Source organism: Dasypus novemcinctus, chromosome 28, assembly GCF_030445035.2.
Source record: "Dasypus novemcinctus isolate mDasNov1 chromosome 28, mDasNov1.1.hap2, whole genome shotgun sequence".
Taxonomy (NCBI): Eukaryota; Metazoa; Chordata; class Mammalia; order Cingulata; family Dasypodidae; genus Dasypus; species Dasypus novemcinctus.
Window position 1 is genome coordinate 21060887 of NC_080700.1, and position 18475 is coordinate 21079361.

General features: G+C 45.2%; 1 protein-coding gene and 1 long non-coding RNA gene across 6 annotated transcripts in view; one reads left to right on the plus strand and one right to left on the minus strand.

Annotated features, from left to right (window-relative positions):
* The window catches only part of IGF2R (insulin like growth factor 2 receptor), a 101474-nt gene that overhangs the window by 1310 nt on the left and 81689 nt on the right, over positions 1 to 18475 (plus strand). For all 5 annotated transcript variants that reach the window (XM_004449794.5, XM_058289639.1, XM_004449793.4 and 2 more), the window contains exon 2: positions 12803 to 12942. In XM_004449794.5, the coding sequence (XP_004449851.2) occupies positions 12803 to 12942 (140 nt within the window). The remainder of the gene's footprint in view (positions 1 to 12802; positions 12943 to 18475) is intronic.
* On the minus strand, positions 11387 to 17659 carry LOC131276425 (uncharacterized). The gene is made up of 2 exons (XR_009183901.1): positions 17188 to 17659; positions 11387 to 13796 (listed from the first exon to the last, which is right to left on the minus strand). It is a non-coding gene; the product is annotated as an uncharacterized lncRNA (long non-coding RNA).

Here is an 18475-nt window from a genome sequence, read left to right on the forward strand (position 1 = left end):
TTTGAAAGACTAGCGAGCGATCCACCCCCGATGATTTTCCCTGCTGCTCGCAAATTACTTCTTTAGAATGAAATGGATCCTAGCTTGAGCAGAACTTTTTTATGGGGTTCCTGTCCTTCCCTTGACTCCCTGAGTTTAGAATTTGCAGGGATTATCTTAAGGCGAGCGGGGCTGAGATCGCAACGCAAACCCGTTGGAAGGGCCCGTGTTCTTTATTTCTGTCCCTGTTTTTGGGAAGAGGTGGGGGACGAGGGAGCATTTACTGCACATTATCCCTTAGACCAGTTAGCTGCCCTTAGATACGTAGTTACTCAAATAAACATGTGCTTGATAGAAAAGGGCGGAGGCTCAAACAAGGTCAGAGTGAGACAGATTTAAAAGTTTCGGCATCCTGGCTGCTGCGATCAAAAACATCCAGGAGGAATTAACTCAGCTGGACCAGTGGTGTTGAACTTTTAGTGTTGTTAGTAAATTATAACTATGTCTTAATATTTCCAGTTGGAAGCTGCCTCAAGGGCACACACTGCAGCTCCGTGGGCGATACAGGGTGCTTTTGCCTTGAACCTGTGTTCTTTAACCTAATGTCTGTAGAACACAGCCTCCTGGTCCCGTGGGAAATGCCCTTTGTGTCTTTAAAGACTTCCAGCTGCTGTCATGTGCGGGTCTACCTTTACAAATGCCAGAGAGTCTGATAATGAGATGGCTCCTCTGTGTCTTAGGATATCTTTAAAATTGGAGTATGTAGGTTTTCTGCCAGAATTCCTAAGGAGGACAAACCTGCCTGTGTCCATAGCTGGATTTTCTCCTGCCCACTTTGTAGGTTATTGCTTTGTGGTTGTGTCTTCACATATTTCTAAAGCTGCTGCGGCAGTCGCCATCTCTGCGCAGCTCTGAATACCTGCAAAGTCAAGTTCTTTCCGTCTGTTCTTGTTTTAAATTGATACCTTAGCTTAAATAACTTTAAACACTTTTATTTTGGGGGGGAGTCAAAAAAATCTGCACACTTTAAAGTGTCCACTTTGGGTGGATTGTATGCTTTATTAATAGGTATCAATAAAATGATTTGCTTAAAAAAATCTGCACACTTTTACAAGCTAAAACTGGCAAAACGTCTCCTGACTCCCGGGCACGTTGGAGGAATGCAGCTGTGAGATGATTATTTTATTATCCAGTGTGAAAAGCTGAAGTTCTACCAAGTAGCCACAAAGCCGGATATACTAAGCTACCTTTTTTTATTACCATCCATTTGGCTGAAATGTAAATAACTTGCCCGGCCTCCACCCACAGGCTAGTAAGCCTGAAGAGTAGCTGTTTCCAAATCTCACTCTCTGCCGCACGGAGGGGGTCCCAGGACGCACGGATCACATTCCGAGGGCTTGTGAATTGGTTGTTTGAAACGTGGAACACATTTCCCGTTGAAAACAGTCTTGTTCCTTGTGGTTTGGGGCCTGGGAAACCCCTCCTCCAGGCAGCGGTTTTTGAGGTGCCTGGACACTGAGCAGCTTTAACTGGAGCTCTGGTAGTAAATTCTCCTTGGCTCTTTAGAAGATGAGGCTAGACGCTCAGGCAAACAGCCTCTCCTCCCAGTCTCGAGACCCTGAGAGGGTCTGACCCACCGGCTGCCCCTTAGACCCAGCGAGAGGGCCGTTTGGCTCGCTGCCGCCCTGGGGCGGGCGGAGGCTTGGCGGGAGCGTTGGCCCTCACTGCCTCTGGGTGGTTGGGTGGGTGCCAGTGGGCAAGGATGCAGCTCCTGGCGCAGTTAGTTCTTGAGAGGGGTGAAGGAGAGGGTGGAGGAGCGGCTTCAGCAGCGGCTTGGGCTGCAGCCCGTAGGCAGAGAGGGCAGCTCTCCCTGAGCCGTGCATGGGATGTCAAGGCCGTCATCTCCGAGGTTCCCTAAGCATAAGTGCTCATTCTTTAGAGGGGTTTGGTCATTAAAGAAAACCTTGCTCTCTCGTGTGCTTCCTGGGAGGTGGCGTGCTGGGTAGAAAGAGCCCGAAGCCAGTGTGAAAACGGTGGTGCTGGCCCAAAGTTGGGGTCGGGGTGGGGTGGGGGGTGTAGGGAGCCTGGGGAGAGGGCAGGCTTTGCCAGATCCCCAAAGTGATCAAAAGGTTGTCTGTTAGCAGCTTTACTTAGTACCGTAGAAGTCTGACCCAGTAGAATGATACATTACATCTATAAGAGGCGGGTGCCTGTCCTTCATTTAGGTGTTAACAACATCCTTAATAGGTGAGGCCCTACCTGCACTAATAAAATAGTGCATTAGGGTAGCCGTGCCCAGTGCATTGTTTAAGTAGTTACTATTTCGGCAGTTAAGTAGCTTAAAAAGTTTCTTTTTTTTTTTTACTACGTTAAAATTTACACAGAACAAGTCCCCACTCCCACCCCCCAAACTGTTTGGGTATAAATGCTGGAAAGTCTGTATTATATTGAGCACAAGAGAGTAATGAGGCCAGCTGGGATCTGAGGTTGGTTTAGTTTGCTGTCTCTAAGGAGAATTTTTTTTACCCTGTGATTTTTCCAAAGGAACAACGCCTATATGTCTAATTTGGGCCACATGTTAAAATTGGACACCGTCCATTTGTGTGTGTGCATTTCTTCCAACAACAAATGTGTGTAGAAGCCTCACAGTGTTAATCAGGTGTACATTAGGGCTCGTTTATTAACTCTTAGAACAGCATCTTGACGTTCCGGGAAATGAATACCTGATTGGGCTTCACATCTTTTATCCAAGTTTTGTAGAGAGGGAACTTTTTTGTTTTTAAAAGATGGGTTGAGAAAAAAGAAATTGATATTGTCTTCTTGATTCTGATTTTGGCAAATGAACCTAAATTGTCCTGGGCAGTGAGAATCCCCCTACAGATCCATAAATGGGGCTTTTCCTCTTTTTTTTTCCTTTTGATTGTCCAGCCACAGAGATCTCTTGCAAATATCCTAGCTGGTCATGAGTTGTGCAAGAGAGGGGTGAAATGGCTGAGGTGTGGCGTACCTGTAGGTCCACCACACAGCTGACTCACGTCCAGGAGGAACAGAGGCCCGAATTGATACTGTCACCATTGACAGTGACTCTTTGCCTTCGAATGACACAGAATTCATTCTTCAAGTAAACGTTCCCCGAGTCTGGCCCTCCACTGGGGGGGAGCTGGAATGGAGATATGATTAACTCAACACTCCCTCTCCCCTTAGTTTTGATATTTTGTGATCCCAGAGTAAGTTTAGATGTCACTGGTTTTTTTTTTTTTCTTCCCTAAGCAATTAAGAATACCTACGTACAAAATTTTGTGCAGACATGCTGCGTCCTTTTTCCATGGGTAAATTCCTTGGAGTGGAGTCACTCGGTGAATGGCAAGTCTCTGTTTAATTCTCTGGGAGCTGCCAAATTGTTTTCCAAAGTGGCTGTACCATTTTACATTCCCACCAGTCATGTAGGAGAGTTCCATTTATTCCACATTCTTGCCAATACTTGGTCTTCTCAATTTTTAAAATTTTAACTGTCCTGGTGGGTTCATAGTATGGTTTTAATTTGCATATCCCTGTCATGAACTCCTGATGTTCAGCATCTTTTCCTGTATTATTTGGATCACTAATGATGAGGAATATCTTTTCACGTGCTTATTGACCATTCAGATATCTTCCCTTGTAACGTGTTTGTTAAAATCTTTTGCCTGCACCAACTGGTTTTTTGGGAGGAGGGGTCTTACTGAGCATTAAGAGCTCTTTACATGTCTGCAAATGAGTCTCAGCACATCTATGTGTCGTGTATTATGAGTATTCCAGTCTTTTTTTTTTCCTAAAAGAAGTTGTAGGTTTACGGAAAAATATGAAATGGTTTACAAATTTACATGTCATCCTTGTGCCTGCTTTCTCCCAGCCTTTGTCTTTTCATTTTCTTGAAGAACATATGTTTTAAATTTTGGTGAAGTCCAATTTATCAATTTTTTTCTTTATGGGTTGTGCATTTTGTAATCTAAGAAATGTCTGCCTGTCCCAGGGTGGTTGTGTGGGGTCCTGTGCCTTGCAGGATGTTAAATGCCGCCCCTGGCTTCTACCCGCTGGAGACTAGATGTTCTCTTCCTACCCCCGTAGTGGCAGGAAAAAAATGTCCCTAAACATGGCTAAAGGACCCCCTGGGAAGCACAAGGACCCCCAGTTGAGAACCACTGGCCAGTGCCAAAGATATTTTCCTGTATTTGCTTCTAGTAGTTTTACAATTTTAACTTTTATATTTAGCTGTAGAATCAATTTTTCAGGTTAATGTCTGTGTATGACGTGAGGATAGGGTGAAAGTTGATTTTTTTCCAGAACTTTTTAATTCTATGTTGGGCTAAAATATAAACCCTAAATCTCAATGTTAAAATATAACATTTTCACTGCATTAAGTCCAATGCGGCCCCCCCCCCACCTTGTAACTATGACATCTGCCTTCCAAGGTGCTAAAACAAGGGAGGAAGGTGTTGAAAATGGCATAAAATGAAGAGAAACAAAAATAAAGAATGTGACAGAACATGTCCTCTAATTTTTATATTCCTTATGGGAAAAATTTGCTTTTTTCCCCCCAAGACTTTGTTCTTGGGAGACAAAGAAAGTAGGGACAACCAATTTAAGTTTCTTCTACCATAGTTAAAGCAGATGTGGTGAGGTGAGGGATTTTTTTAAAAGTTGCTTTTGTTTGTTCATTCATGACGATACCTCATCTCTGTGCTAATTTTTTTCTTTATTTTTAAAATTTTGTCTAGTTTGCTAATATTTTATGTAGGATTCTGGCAGCTGTGACTTTAGGAATGGGCTGTAATTTTCTTTGCTGTTCTGTTTTAGGTGAATATTGGTATCAAGAATATGTTTGCTTTGTACAATGAGCCAGTGAGATTTTAGGAGTCTTATATGCTATGGAACAGTTTTTTTTTTTTTTGCATAAGATAGACATTTTATGTTCTTTAAATTTTAGTAGAACTCACCAGTAAATTTCTCTGGCCCTGGTACCTTTGAGGAGGTGGAGTATGGCTTTGAGAAGAATTTTGATTACTGTCGCAGTTTTATCTAGTTTATTTAAGTTTCATGCTTTTTCTTGAGCCAATTTGGTAATCTCTATTTTCCTAGGAAACTCTTATTTTAATTGTTTTCATATATAATACTACGCTCATACGTTAAAAGATACTCTTTGTATCTTACATTTAAAAAAACCTGATATTTATTCATGCACTTTTTTCCCTAAGTCATATTTACTAAAAGTTTACTTACTTTTTAGTTAAAAAAGCCTGTCTTTTTAAGTTTACCATCTTTATCACCAGTTATTTTTTATTAATTTCTGTTCTCTATTACTAACTTCTACCTCATTTTTCCTTTCTAGTGTTAGTCGAAAGCTTAGATCTTTTCCTTTAAATCCTTTTATATAATTAAGAAATGCTTTTAAAATTGTTTTTTTCCTTAGCACCCTACCACCCTTTATGAGCTTTGATAGTTTTTTTCATCCCTTAATTCTGAATAGTTCCTTCTTAGACCTAGTAGTTCTAAATATTTTATTTTCCTGTACCCACTAATTTCTTAGACTCTTATTTTTTAGGAAAATTGATTTTTTTTGGTTTCAATAATTTTTCTTTCCATTGTGGCCAGTAAATGTGGTGGAATTTATTGACATTTCCCTTGTGGCTTAGCACTTAGTCAAGTTGTGAATGTTCTATATGTGTTAGGAAAAAAAAAATGCTCTCCGTTTGGGTTAAAGTTTTATTAATTGTGCTGTTCAGCTTTTCTTTATCCTAACTTTTCCTTTGTCCTGCTTGATTTATCCGTTTCTTTTATACTTTGTATCACGTTATCATTTTGGAGGGCTCTAGAAGAATTTCTCTTGTCCCTGTCTCCCAGTTCTTTTGTTCATATGCTCTTCAGCTTTTTTGTCTTTTTTTTCCAACAAGGTCATCCACTGATTTATTTTCCTGGTTGCTTGTTCTTTTTTGCACAGATGCTACAACTTTCATCCTCTCACTGAACAGATATTTGCAAGTTCTGCCCTGCCTGCTCCGTTACCTCTCTTTCCTCGGCCCCCCCTTCTTTTGTTTGCCTTTGTCTTTATCTCCCCGTCACGGCATAGGTACCCCTCTCATGGCTGATGAGTCTCGATTTTTCTCTTTGCAGTGAAGTTCCCTCGTTTGGCAGTTTGCTGCCCCTGCTCGGGCAGCTGTGCAGGGTGGGGCTGGCAGCAGTTGTCCGGGCTATAAATTGTTTGGCGGGAGACTGGGGGGTGGGCAGGACGTGCCTCTGGCTGGTCTTCGGGGTTTAGGTCTTTTCCCTTCCCCTGGGGCCGCTGCCTGGTGTTTCCACACCCGGGCGCTGCGGGTGCTGCCAGGAGACAGCTGCTAACCCCTGCCGATGGCTGTTGGCAGAGCGCAGCGTGGCCTTCCTGCAGTCCGAGACAGGAGATATGGATTACTGAGTTGGCGGTGTCGAATCATTTCATTTCACTGCCTCTCAGTTTGCTCTTGAAGAGAGGGGGGGAGTCTGAGCCACTGTCCTGGTTTGGAATCTGGACTCTTCCCTTCTCTAGCTGTCAGGACCCGGGCAAGTCCTCCAACCTCCCGGGTAGCCCGAGAATTAGTTAGAATGTGCTTGAAGCCCTGGCACGGCCTCCGTGTTCCATAAACGGTGGTCCTGGGGGTGCACGCTTTTTATTTGAGAGCCGGAGTCGCTGCAGTTAAAATGGACGGCGACTTTGTATTTTTTTAGGCTGTTACTCTGTGCCCTGGGATTCTCATTAGTGCGCCTTGAGGGCTGCTGTCTCAACCAGATAATACCTCTTGCTCTGTTTCATATATTGGCACTCCAAGTAAGCTCCCTTCTGAGGAAGACGGGTTTTCACCGTTTAAAAAATGTTGAAAGCCACTGGACTATGTAATTCTTGGGATCCCTTTCACATCCAACATTCTGTGATTCCACAGCTATGTGCCTATTTTTATATTTGCCTTAGCAGGTCAGTGGGTCAGGGCTGTGTGAGTCCTTCACAGTGGGGGAAAATCCCAGTCCCTGTTCTTCCTGTGAGGGTGAAACTTTCCCTTTAAATTGGCTAGAGACCTCGAGTTCCATCTCTTTTTTTTCCTTTTGTGTGCTTTTAGATCCCCTGGGGACAGCCAGAGTCCAGGCACGGGCGAAGGGCAAGTTACCGAGGGCGAAGGAGCAGATTCCTGCAGATATTATTGTTTATAGAGGTCAAGGGCAGTTGTAGGAAATAAGATTGTGAAAGTTTTCAATCTTAGGTTTAATTTTAGAATATGGAGGGACTGAGGGGGGTAAACTAAGGAAAGTGGGAACAGTGAAAAGCGGCCTTTGAAATTCAATTGTCAGGGGGAGGCCGTGGGGGCGGGGCCAGGAACTGTCTTTTTAATTAGAGCCTTTGTGCTTTAATGGTGTAAATATCCTTCACACCTATGTGTGTGCTATCAAAAAATGTGAGAAGTGGAGAGGGAAAGCTCATTCAGGAGTAAATTGACTGTGGGGTTTTGATGGTGTGTCAAGTTAATTTGTTGCCATTTGTGTGATTATCTCTGCTCTGACATGAGTGATACATTTTTACTTAAAAGAATTCCCCCAGTGCTCCCTGCCTCTCGCCCTGGCCTGCAAATAGAAAACCAAGCCACCGGAATAGAAGTGCTAAAGAGATGGGGTTCCTAGAAATGACGAGGGTGCACCGGCGGTGAGTCACCCATTAGCTTCTCTGAGGACTCCTGCCACCTGTTGTCTGCTGTCGAAGTGTCACACACCGCAAAAGAAAGGAAGGCGTGGAAAGCCACAGAGCCTCCCTTTTCTGCCTCTTTTAGAGTCAGCCCCATTGAGGAGGCAGCGGCAGTGTGACTTAATCGTGCCGCACATGTGCTGCTGGAGAGAGCAGGAGACGTGGGGCCGGGCGGGGTGGGTGGCTGTTTCATGCAGGGGTGACAATTGCAAGCTTTTCTGTCAGGTGACATTTCAGCAGGGCTGATGCTGGAAGTAAGGGAGTGGACCAGCGTCTCAGTGGGAGGAGAGCTGATGGACCCACGTACACACGTTTGAGAACTGGGGAGGAGGAGGGGACAGGAATTAGCTGGGGTGTGGACCACAGGTTACTGTCATGACTTTGACTTTCGCTTTGAGGGCGGGGGCCCCTTGGAGGATTTTGAGTGGAGGAGTGGCCTACGGGGCAGATTAATGGGCAAGCTGGGATATTTGCTCGATGAGGTGAAAGATGATAATAGATCCAGGCCAGGCTTGTGGCAGCAGATGTGGTGAAAGCTTGGATATTTTAAAGGTGGAGCTGCTAGGACTTGCTGACGATTGGGATGTGAGGAGAAAAGACAACTCTTAGATTTTTGGCTTGAGCCATTGAAAGGATGGAGTTGCCACTTTCACAGGGCCGTGGGAAAAGCTAGTTTAGGGGGGAAGATAAGGAGTTTGGCTTGGATGTGTTGATGCCAAGCCGTCTGGGTGGAGGGGTAGAGCTGGCATTTAGGGGCGTGGCCTGGGCTTCGTGTATAAATTTGGGAGCTGCCACGGAGAACCACAAGACTAGGTGAGATTCCTTAGGGTGGGAATGCAGGCAGACAGCTCAGGTCCTCGGTGCTTGGAGGCCGAGGAGGTGATAAGGAACCGGCAGCGGGGACTGACTGGGAGCTGCCAGGCAGGCAGGATAAGAACCAAGAGGCCATTTTGTCCTGGAAGCCAAGGGAAGAATGTTCTAGAAGAAGGGCTCCTTTTTTTGTAAAGTCAATTTTCCAGCAGTTCGACCAGTTGAAGTCTTAGGTCCTCAGCCCTCTCAAAAGCCCCTTCTCTTTTTTTTCGTGATGCTGTTTTCCAACCATTGCTGCTCTTTGGGGTCGTTGGCTGTTGTGCTGTCCTAGATGTTAGCCTTGATCCCTTCCTATCGAACTGTTGGCTTCCTGCTTCCAGCTCCCTGAAAATCAAATATTGATGCCGGGTGCTTCTTTGCTGGTTCCCTCCCCCACCCCAGGCCCCGTATCTTTATATGCAGCTTTGTGGGTTTGTTAAAATAGGAAGTGAATTACTTCCTATATAAGCTTTATTCATGCTGTGTCAAATTAACGTGTGCTCCCAGCCCTCAGACCAGGGCACAGATCCATCGTGCCAAATCTGATTTATGTTATGGTCCTGACATCCTGCTGCAGATGTTCAGTTTGGGAGCCTCTTTCCATGCCTTCCTTTCCCCCCACCTTATTTTTTTCCCCTTCTTAAATTAAGTGTACTGTTCCAAATTTTGAATGTCGGTGGACTGAATGTTTGACCTGGGAAACTGCTGGATGGTCATAGGGCAGTAATGAGCCAAATGATTTCTTGAATATCCTGTTAGAGTACTTGGATGTACGTCAAAAGTAGGAAAATCTTTTTGGATGTTCAGGTTGGAAAGACTTAGCATTCCCTTAGTCCCCAAAGTTTTAGATTTGTTGCTCACTCTACATTCAGAAAAACATTTCTCTAGCCAGCGACTGTGTATTGTATCTTGCTATGTGGATTTAGCTCATATATCACCAACTGGGATTTTTTTTTTTTTTAAAGAAAACTGAATTACAGATTCACACATGCTTGCTAATTTGGTTATTGAAACTATCATACCTCTAGCCTGTTCTACATCCTGGTCATTGTACCAGTAATAAAATGTTTCATAGCTGCATGACCAAGACTCAGAGGGAATTAGGGAACTAACATATATTTCGAAATAGTATGGATACGTGGCAGTAGAGGAGGAAAGGGCTTAGTTACAGTGCATGGAGTTGTTTTGTGTTGGAGGGAAGGAATCTGTTTTCTAAGATTTTTTTCTTTAAGGGATTGGGCATACCATAAATTTTATAATTGAATTTTATAGATTTTATTTTAATTGTTAAGCTCTTTTGAAAACAAAAGAACCCCAAATTATACATTGCAAGGTATTGCAGTTTTTCAGGCATTTGGAAACAACATGTATGAAAACTCTGAAAGGTGCCACAGGAATATACTGTCAAATAGTTTTAAAAATTACACAATTGCACCCCTATGGCTATTTCTTTTGATTTTCTTTTTTTTTTTTGGGTCAAAATTTATTACTTACTCGGTCGAGACAGCTCTGCATTTCTCTTCATTAAGTAAACTTTCTAAACTGTAGGCAGTTGTGTTGGCCCCGTTAGATTTACACAGCTTAAAACTTGACATTTTTTAACACTGAAGTTTCTTCATTGTTGCCACTAGATTGGTTTCGTCTGGAACAGAACAAGTTTTAAGGGTTTTAAATGTGGCGTTAGCTGGAGCAGTTTTGGAAAAGTAGAAATGCCTTCCTGTCTCTGGGCTGGTGGACAGTATATTACTTGTGTGCTTCTTTCTAATTGGTGATCTGCCAACACCTTTCAGGATATTATGAAATTTAGTCCAAATGAGGTAAAAATGGAACCTCTGTGCCACTGAACAGATGTGGACTGACTGCAATGTAGTTTCACCAGAAGTAAAATAGATTTAAGATTCCCGTCAGGAGCAAAATAGATTTAAGCTTTCTTTAACGAACAGAAAGATTCTGTCTATATGGTTGGCTTCCACGGTTAAGTTAATTGGTCCCTATCTTGGGTATACTGTCAACCACAGAATTCACCTTAAAATCCATGCTCTCTTAAAGCCATTTGCCTGGTGTGAAGCTTCCGTCTCTCCCCCATATCTCTTGCGGGGTTGAATTGTAGGATGTTTCAGAGTTATTGATGACAGTTACTACTGGACTCTTGGTTGGGATTTTCGAAGGGTGGCTGTCTGCTGAGCTAAGTAGTCATTTGAAAAGAAAGTGCAAATCTGTGACGAGGAAAACAAATATAGATGTGGTGGAGTCCAGAATCCAGCTGGCTCCCGAGAGAGGAGAAGGCAGCGGGCAGGAAGGAGGGTCTGCGGAATCAATGTCATTTCCATAGAAACCGGTTGGGTGTGGGAAGAAAGGTTGCACAAGGGACACCTCTGGCATTTGGCAGTTGGAACTGTGCAGAAGAGAAGGCAGAAGAGGGCTGAGAGTAAAGAGGAGCAGAAGTTTAAAGCTTGAGAGGGACTGGAGCGAGGGAAAGCGTATCATCTCTTGATGAGTGTGACATGGTTTCCTCAGAAACAGGCCTTCGTTCGATAGGTGGCTTCGGTTTTACTGGAAGATCTGCCTCTGTCATCTCGGCCTTGGGATCTTTAACTCCAAAGTGGGAGTTATATATCTGCACCAGTCAATGCAGACGTATGAAGTCCCTTGGAATTAGAATGTTTCCAAGTACTGACAACCCGAGGTAGGGTTGGCAGAATAATTAGAAATATATGGTAAGCATTCCTTCATTGTTCAGGGATGTGACACCGAAGGCATCGCTGCCCTGAGGTAAGTTGTTAAGTCAACCCCTCAACAACAAAGCCAACTCTCACGTACTTAAAAAAAAACACACCAATTTTATTGATACATCTTAATAAAGCATGCACTTCATCTAAAGTATACATTCAGTGACTGGTATTTGGTATAATCACATAGTTGTGCATTTGTCACTTCAATCATTAGTAGAACATTTTCATTATTTAGGTACTTTTAATAGCATCTACCTGCCACTCCCTTTGATACATCTTGACAAAGAAAATATAAACTTCACATAAAGAAGTATAATTGAGTAGCATACCATTTTCCTATCTAAGAATTCTGATTTCCAGATAATCAAAAGTTTCCCTCATATCACTCTTCTGCTATCCAAACACACATACTGTTTATTTCCACTTTAACTTTATTTAAATATCACCTCTGCAAAAAAAGCAAACAAAAAAAAAAACAAACCACCAAAACAAAACAGTCCATTTCTGTTAGAAAGGTATGATATTTCAGGTACTGCATGGATTTCTTTAGTATCATTTCCTACCAGGTGACTCATTCTAAAATGACATCTTTAGACACCTGTCATATACTTAGGATTGGGAAGTACTTTCCTGAGGCCACTGCTGAGGTTTTAATTTTGATATTCAGTGTCCTGGTAAAGGCTAGTCAGGACTCCTGAGTAAGAGATTAGCATTTCCCCTAATTAACCCAAATTAATAATAGAAAAGTTTTACTGATGCTCTGCAAATAAAAACACTAGCTTAAGAATTTGAGGACAGATGCAGTCTTTGAGTGTCCTTCCTTTGCTTGAAGTATAAATCAAGACTGCTTCCTCCAGGGTTCAAGCCCCTCCACAGCCAGCAACCCCCCTTGCTAGCCTCACCTTCTACCTCTCTTCCCCCCAGGTTGCTGTCTTCCTTTTCCACGAATGGGTCATGCTAGGTTCTTAACGGCCTCAAGACCTTTGCAGTGTCCGATCCCTCTGCCTGGGATGCTTGTCCCTCCATATCTCCACCCAGGTTGCTCCTTCTTGTCCGTCAAGGCTCAGTACAAATATCATCTAAGACCCTCCAAATCTAAAGGGGCCACTCAGTCATTTCCAGGTCACATTATTCTATTTTCTTTTCTTCAGAGTACATTAGTAGGTGGAATTATCCTGTGGATTTGCTTCCGTATTTCTTCTCTGTCCTCTCCACTGGAGGCTCCACTCCGAGAGAGGGCAGGGACTTCTCTGTGTGATTTGTTCACTGCTCTACCTCCTGCTGCCTGACCCTAAGAATTAACCAGAGCAAGATGGTATTTAGTGGTTTCTGCCCTGGCTTCTATTAAACTTAACATATCTTGGCTTTGGTATTTTTGGCTAATGAAAGTATGTGTTCTCGTTTGAGGTAGTTTTAAGCAAATGTGGCTTGAATGTAAAACTAGAGAGATGTTCAATTATTGGCAGATCAGTGACAGTGACAAATTATTTTTCTTCCTTTCCAGTTACACATGGGAAGCTGTTGATACCAAAAATAACATACTTTATAAAATAAACATCTGTGGAAAGCTGGATATTCCTGAGTGTGGACCATCAAGTGCTATTTGTATGTACAATCCAAAGACAAAGCGCTCTCGTTCAGTGGGTAAGTGAGGCCACCTTTAAATTACCATACGGGCAGCATGATCCCAACTTCGCAAAAATCACTGTGTATGTGAGTATTATGTGTATGTGTATGTTTATAAAATGTAACACATTTTGTGTTTTAAAAAGTGAAAAATGGTGGCAATTCAGATGTCCAGCGTGGTTAAATTAGTTACTTCCATCTAGTGAAATACTATGTGGTATTCAGTCCTTGAGAAACGTCACATGGGTGTATATTTATTGATACAAGTATTTCCTTTCTGACTCTCCCTGCCCACCCAGGCTTTCCTTAAACCCAGCCTTTACTCTTCTCCCGCCTTCACCCGACTCTTGTAGGGCGCAACCCACTTCCCTCCTTGTGCCTCTCAGCCTTTCCCTGTGTCTGCTTGATTTTCAGGCAGTCTGCCTTCACGTGGAGTCAAAGATGGCCACTGGCTTTAGGCCTGTGTTAAAAATTAAGCAGATAATCCCAAGGACTGGCAATCCTGGAGAAGAAAAGCGCAACTTTTTTCTTGCTAGGGGCCCTCTCAGATCCCCAAGTGTATTCCTTTAGGGTCAGAATTCCTTTCCCCTAATGGGGAAGATGGGGTCCAAGCGGCTTGGCAGCCCCGCCGTGCATGTGGAGTAGGGAAGAGGCAAGTGCCTAGAGGAGGAGATGTGGGGCAGACACAGAAGAGCCGTGGTCTCCGGCGCGTTGGCAGCGTGGCCGTCAGTGGCGAGTCTGCTGGAGGACCAAGACGTCTTGGTGGGGAGACAGCATGTGGTGGAGACGGGGTGGTAGCCAAGATGCCAGGCTTGTGGAGCAGGGAGGGCTGCTACTGGGCTAGTTTGGGCCATCATCTTGAATGAAAATTCCTAAACACAGTAAAAAGGGCTTTTTAGAGTTTTGTTTCTAAGAGACATAAGCAATTATAGGCTTGCTGGTTGAGGCCCCCGCTCCTGTTTGGTTTCCTTCTGTCTCAGTGAGACTCCAAGTGATAGCACTAGGAAGAGGGATTTGAGGCTAGGGATGGGAAAGGTACCAGGTTGTTCTGCAATCTTGGGTCAAATTCTTACAGAGTTTGCAAATGACAATGGCCCATTTCCTGGTCGTGACACTTTGAAGATTTTCACGGTAAGAGGCTGGAAGTGGGCCTATTGGCCAGTGTTATTTGGGTCTCCAGGAAGAGGAAAAGTAGCATCTGATAATACGAACTGACACCAGATGCAGGTGAATTGCTAGTGGGATATTTTGTGAGATTGGCTTGGCTGGACAAAATTTGGGTCTGACCAAGTTATGGTAGGCTTTGAAGGCCAGGCAGGAGAGTTGTTGTCTCCTGGGGCAGGCAGTGAATCCAGCAGTTTTGGGGGATGATAGGTGATGTGATAAAATGCATTTTTTAGGAAGAAATTACAGATCAGTTAAAATTTAAATGCAAAATGAAAATAGAACATTGAAAAAAGTTTAACTGATAAAATATAAAAATACCCTGGAGGAGACGTCCTTAGAGAAACCCAGAAGCCATGAAGAAGAAGATGGGCACATCTGACTTGGTACATTTTAATGACAAAAGGCATCTCAAAGACAAAAGACATACATTAGATGGGGGGAAAAATTAGTGTATGTGCCAACGTGCTAATAGGGAAGAGTGCCTCTTAAATATTGATAAGAAAGACAGACAACCCAAGAGAAAAATGGCTAAGCCTTAGAATAGGCAGTTCACAGAAGAACAAATCCAGCTGGTCAATACAGCTTTACTAGGAAGCCAGGTATAAATGCAAATCAAAGCAATAATGAGCTCTAATCTGTCTCCCATCAAATTGGCACAAGTTTAAAAATGGTTGAAACAGAGTGCTGGCAAGGGGCCTGGAAACTGGCATGTTCATATCCTGCTATAGGAAAATGGTTATGTGTAATCCTTTTGGGAAAATAATTGTTGATGTGAGTTTTATAGTACCCTCGAGGGCAATTTTTGTGCCAAGAAAAGACTGTGGAGACCCCAACCTTGGTTTAAACAGTATTATTTTTGATTAAGAAAAACAATGCTTAATTTTTCCTCAGGCACAATGATATTATTACATAGGCGACTCTCGCAGATTTTAGCAGTCATTTTTATTGGGCCTGTTAATAACATTTGGTCCCATTTACCACCTACTTAATTATTCATTTTTTTCTGCTTCTTGAGTATATTCACAGAAATCTACAGCAGTCATCTGAGATGATCACTGGATTTTTTGATCTGATTCTTAAAATATGAAATATCTTTTCCCTTTAAATCCAGTGTTCTTTTCATTTTCTTAAGGCCATATAATTTTATTGGGTATGTCAGGTGATATCTGGTTGAGTTTTGGATATAACTCATAGCTATATGATTTATGGTCTCTCCTGATAGCCTGGCAATATTTTAATTAAAACATATATACCCATAACTTATTTTGGAACTCTAACCAATAGAAGAAATAGTATTCATAGATATTTGTATAAAAAATATTTGTAGCATTGTTTATTGTGGCATATGTGCCAGAACAATGCAACTGAATGGGGATGATTCAACAAATTGTATATATTATTTTCTGATTTATTTGGCTACACGGTCTCTAAGAAGACTTATGTATAAATTATATTTTAAAATACAGCCAACACTCACTATTCATAACAAATATTTGAGTGCCAATTGTAAGTAGGCACTATGCTAAGTACTAGAAATGAATTAACCACCCAATTAGTTCCTTTCCTCACCTAGCTTACATTCTGGTGGGGTGGGAGACAGTTAAAAAAAAAAAAAGTGACTATGTTAGAATGTGGTGAATGGTATAAAAAAGAAAAGGAACAGTGCCCCTCAAGCGAAGGCTTGGAGTTGAAGGAGTGAGCCAGACAGTGCTGGGGGAAAGGTGGGTGTGGGAGGTAGTGAGTATATTTTAAGAGCTACCAGGGATTGAACCCAGGACCTCATATGTGGGAAGCAGACACTGAGTTACATCATCTCCCCAATGAGAGTTGGATTTTGCTTTTAGGAGGTACCGGGATCCAACCCTGGACCTCATACATGTGAGGCAGGGGCTCAATCACTTGAGCTACATCCACTTCCCTAGAAATTTCTTCTTAAAGAATGTTACTCTATGGGTGGCGGACTTGGCCCAGTGGTTAGGGCGTCGGTCTACCACATGGGAGGTCCGCAGTTCAAACCCTGGGCCTCCTTGACCCGTGTGGAGCTGGCCCACACGCAGTGCTGATGCACGCAAGGAGTGCCGTGCCACGCAGGGGTGTGTCCCCAGCGTAGGGGAGCCCCACGCACAAGGAGTGCGCCCCGTAAGGAGAGCCGCCCAGTGCCAAAGAAAGTTCAGCCTGCCCAGGAATGGCGCTGCCCACACGGAGAGCTGACACAACAAGATGACACAACAAAAAGAAACACAGATTCCTGTGCGGCTGACGACAACAGAAGCGGACAAAGAAGATACAGCAAATAGACAACCAGGGTGGGGGGGCGGGGAAGGGGAGAGAAATAAATCTTTAAAAAAAAAAAGAATGTTACTCTAAAGAGAAGCAGGGAAATGAGTCCTTAGCAGGAAGAAAAAATGGGATGGGGAAGGTTAAAAAAAAATCAGTTGAAATAACGTAGGAATAGTATGTTGGAGAGAACCATACAAGTAAAGAAGAAACAATGGATGATGGAAGTAACGGAGGAAGAATTGCTGGGCGCGATCCGCGAGTAGCTCCGGGAAGGCCGGCCCGCCCTCCTGTGCGGCGGTCCCGCTTGGGCGGCCGAGCCGGGGCCTTGGCGCTGGTGCGCGGGGGCGCCGGGCTGGGACTCGCCGGCTCTCGGGGCCTCCCGGAGGCAGAGCGGCGGCCGGGCGGGCGGGCCTCGGCGGGAGCGGCGGCGGCGAGGTGGTCGCGGGCGCCGCCTGGCGGACGCGGCGCGCCCGGCGAACCCCGCGAACTCGCACTCCGCGAACCTCGCGAACCCGGCGAACTCGCACTCCGCGAACCTCGCGAACCCGGAGGGTCTCGCGAACCCGACCCCGCGAACCCGGCGAACTCGCACTCCGCGAACCTCGCGAACCCGGCGAACTCGGACCCCGCGAACCTCGCGAGCCCGGGCGGCCTCGCGAACCCGGCGAACTCACGAACTCGGACTCCGCGAACCCGGCGAACCCGCGAACTCGGACTCCGCGAACCCGGCGAACCCGCGAACTCGGACTCCGCGAACCCGGCGAACCCGCGAACTCGGACTCCGCGAACCCGGCGAACCCCGCCAAACCCCCGAACCTCCGCGGCGAACCCGGCGAGGGCGTCCCAGGCAGCAGCAGATGGCGCGGGCCCTGGCGAGCCGGGAGCGGCGCGGAGGCGCCGGCCTGCGGTCGGGGAGGGTGGCCCGGGCTTGCCGCTGGCGATTCTGGCGGGCTCTCCCCGATCCCGGTCAGTCGGCCGCTGGGCCCGGGCGACGGCTCGGTCCAGGCGGAGAGGAAAGGAGGCGAGGTGGCCGCGCGGCCGACGCCGCTGAGGGTCCCGAGTCCGCGCGCGGGGGTCGGCCGACCTTCCCGCGTAGTCCAGGCGCTCCTCGGGCTTCGGTTTCGGGACGGACGCGGCAAGTTAGGGGCGCCGTGGGACCCAGGGTCCCCGCAGCAGCCGGGTGGAGGTGGCCGCTCGCGGGTCCGCCGAGGCGCTCCGGGTTGCGCGCCGCCGCCGCCATCACAGCACGACCGCGCAGCTTCCGCGCCGACGTCTCGCCGCCAAGTGCGTCGCCCAGCGCGCGGCACGGAAGTCGGCGCTGAGGCCCCGCCCTCCCTCGGGCCCCGCCCCGGGCCCGCCTACCGAGTGGGCGGGGCCACGAGGACACTGTCCAGGGTCCTGGAGCCCGGGCACACTGGGCTGGCGCGCCACTGATTGGTTCAGGCAGGGAAGGCAGACCCAGCTGCCTTGTGTGCGCAGGCAGGAGAAAGAACCGCTAGGGTGCGCGATGCGCCACCAAATCCCCGCTGGCATCCTAATGTCCACCCTCGTCCCTGCTTTCCTCTTCACTCCCTTTTCTATTAGACCTTCTGACTTGTCTTTTGTTTTTTAAAATTTTTAATTTTTTAATTGTATTTTTTGAAGATACATACATCACAAAAAATGTTACATTAAAAATATAAGAGTTCGCCGCCACCCCCCCCCCCCCCATCAACAACTTCTTTCATCATTGTGGCACATGCATTACATTTGGTGAATACATTTTGGAGCACTGCTGCACCACATGGATAATACTTTACATTGTAGTTTACACTCTTCCTAGTTCATCCAGTGGGTTATGGCAGTATATATATATAATGTCTAGCTATTATATTTCTTTGTCTTTTACTTATTCTTTCTGGGAGATTTCCTCAATCCGGTCTTAAAGTTTGTTAATTTGCTCCTTGACTGTATCCTTTCTTCTATTGTCCATCCACTGAGTTTTTAGAAATTCCAACTATTTTATTTTTTCATCTCTTATATCTGATTTTTTCCTGTTTTTGTTTTAGATTGTGAATAGCTTCTTAGCTTTTAAAATAAGAAATTAATTTGCTTTCATAGTTTT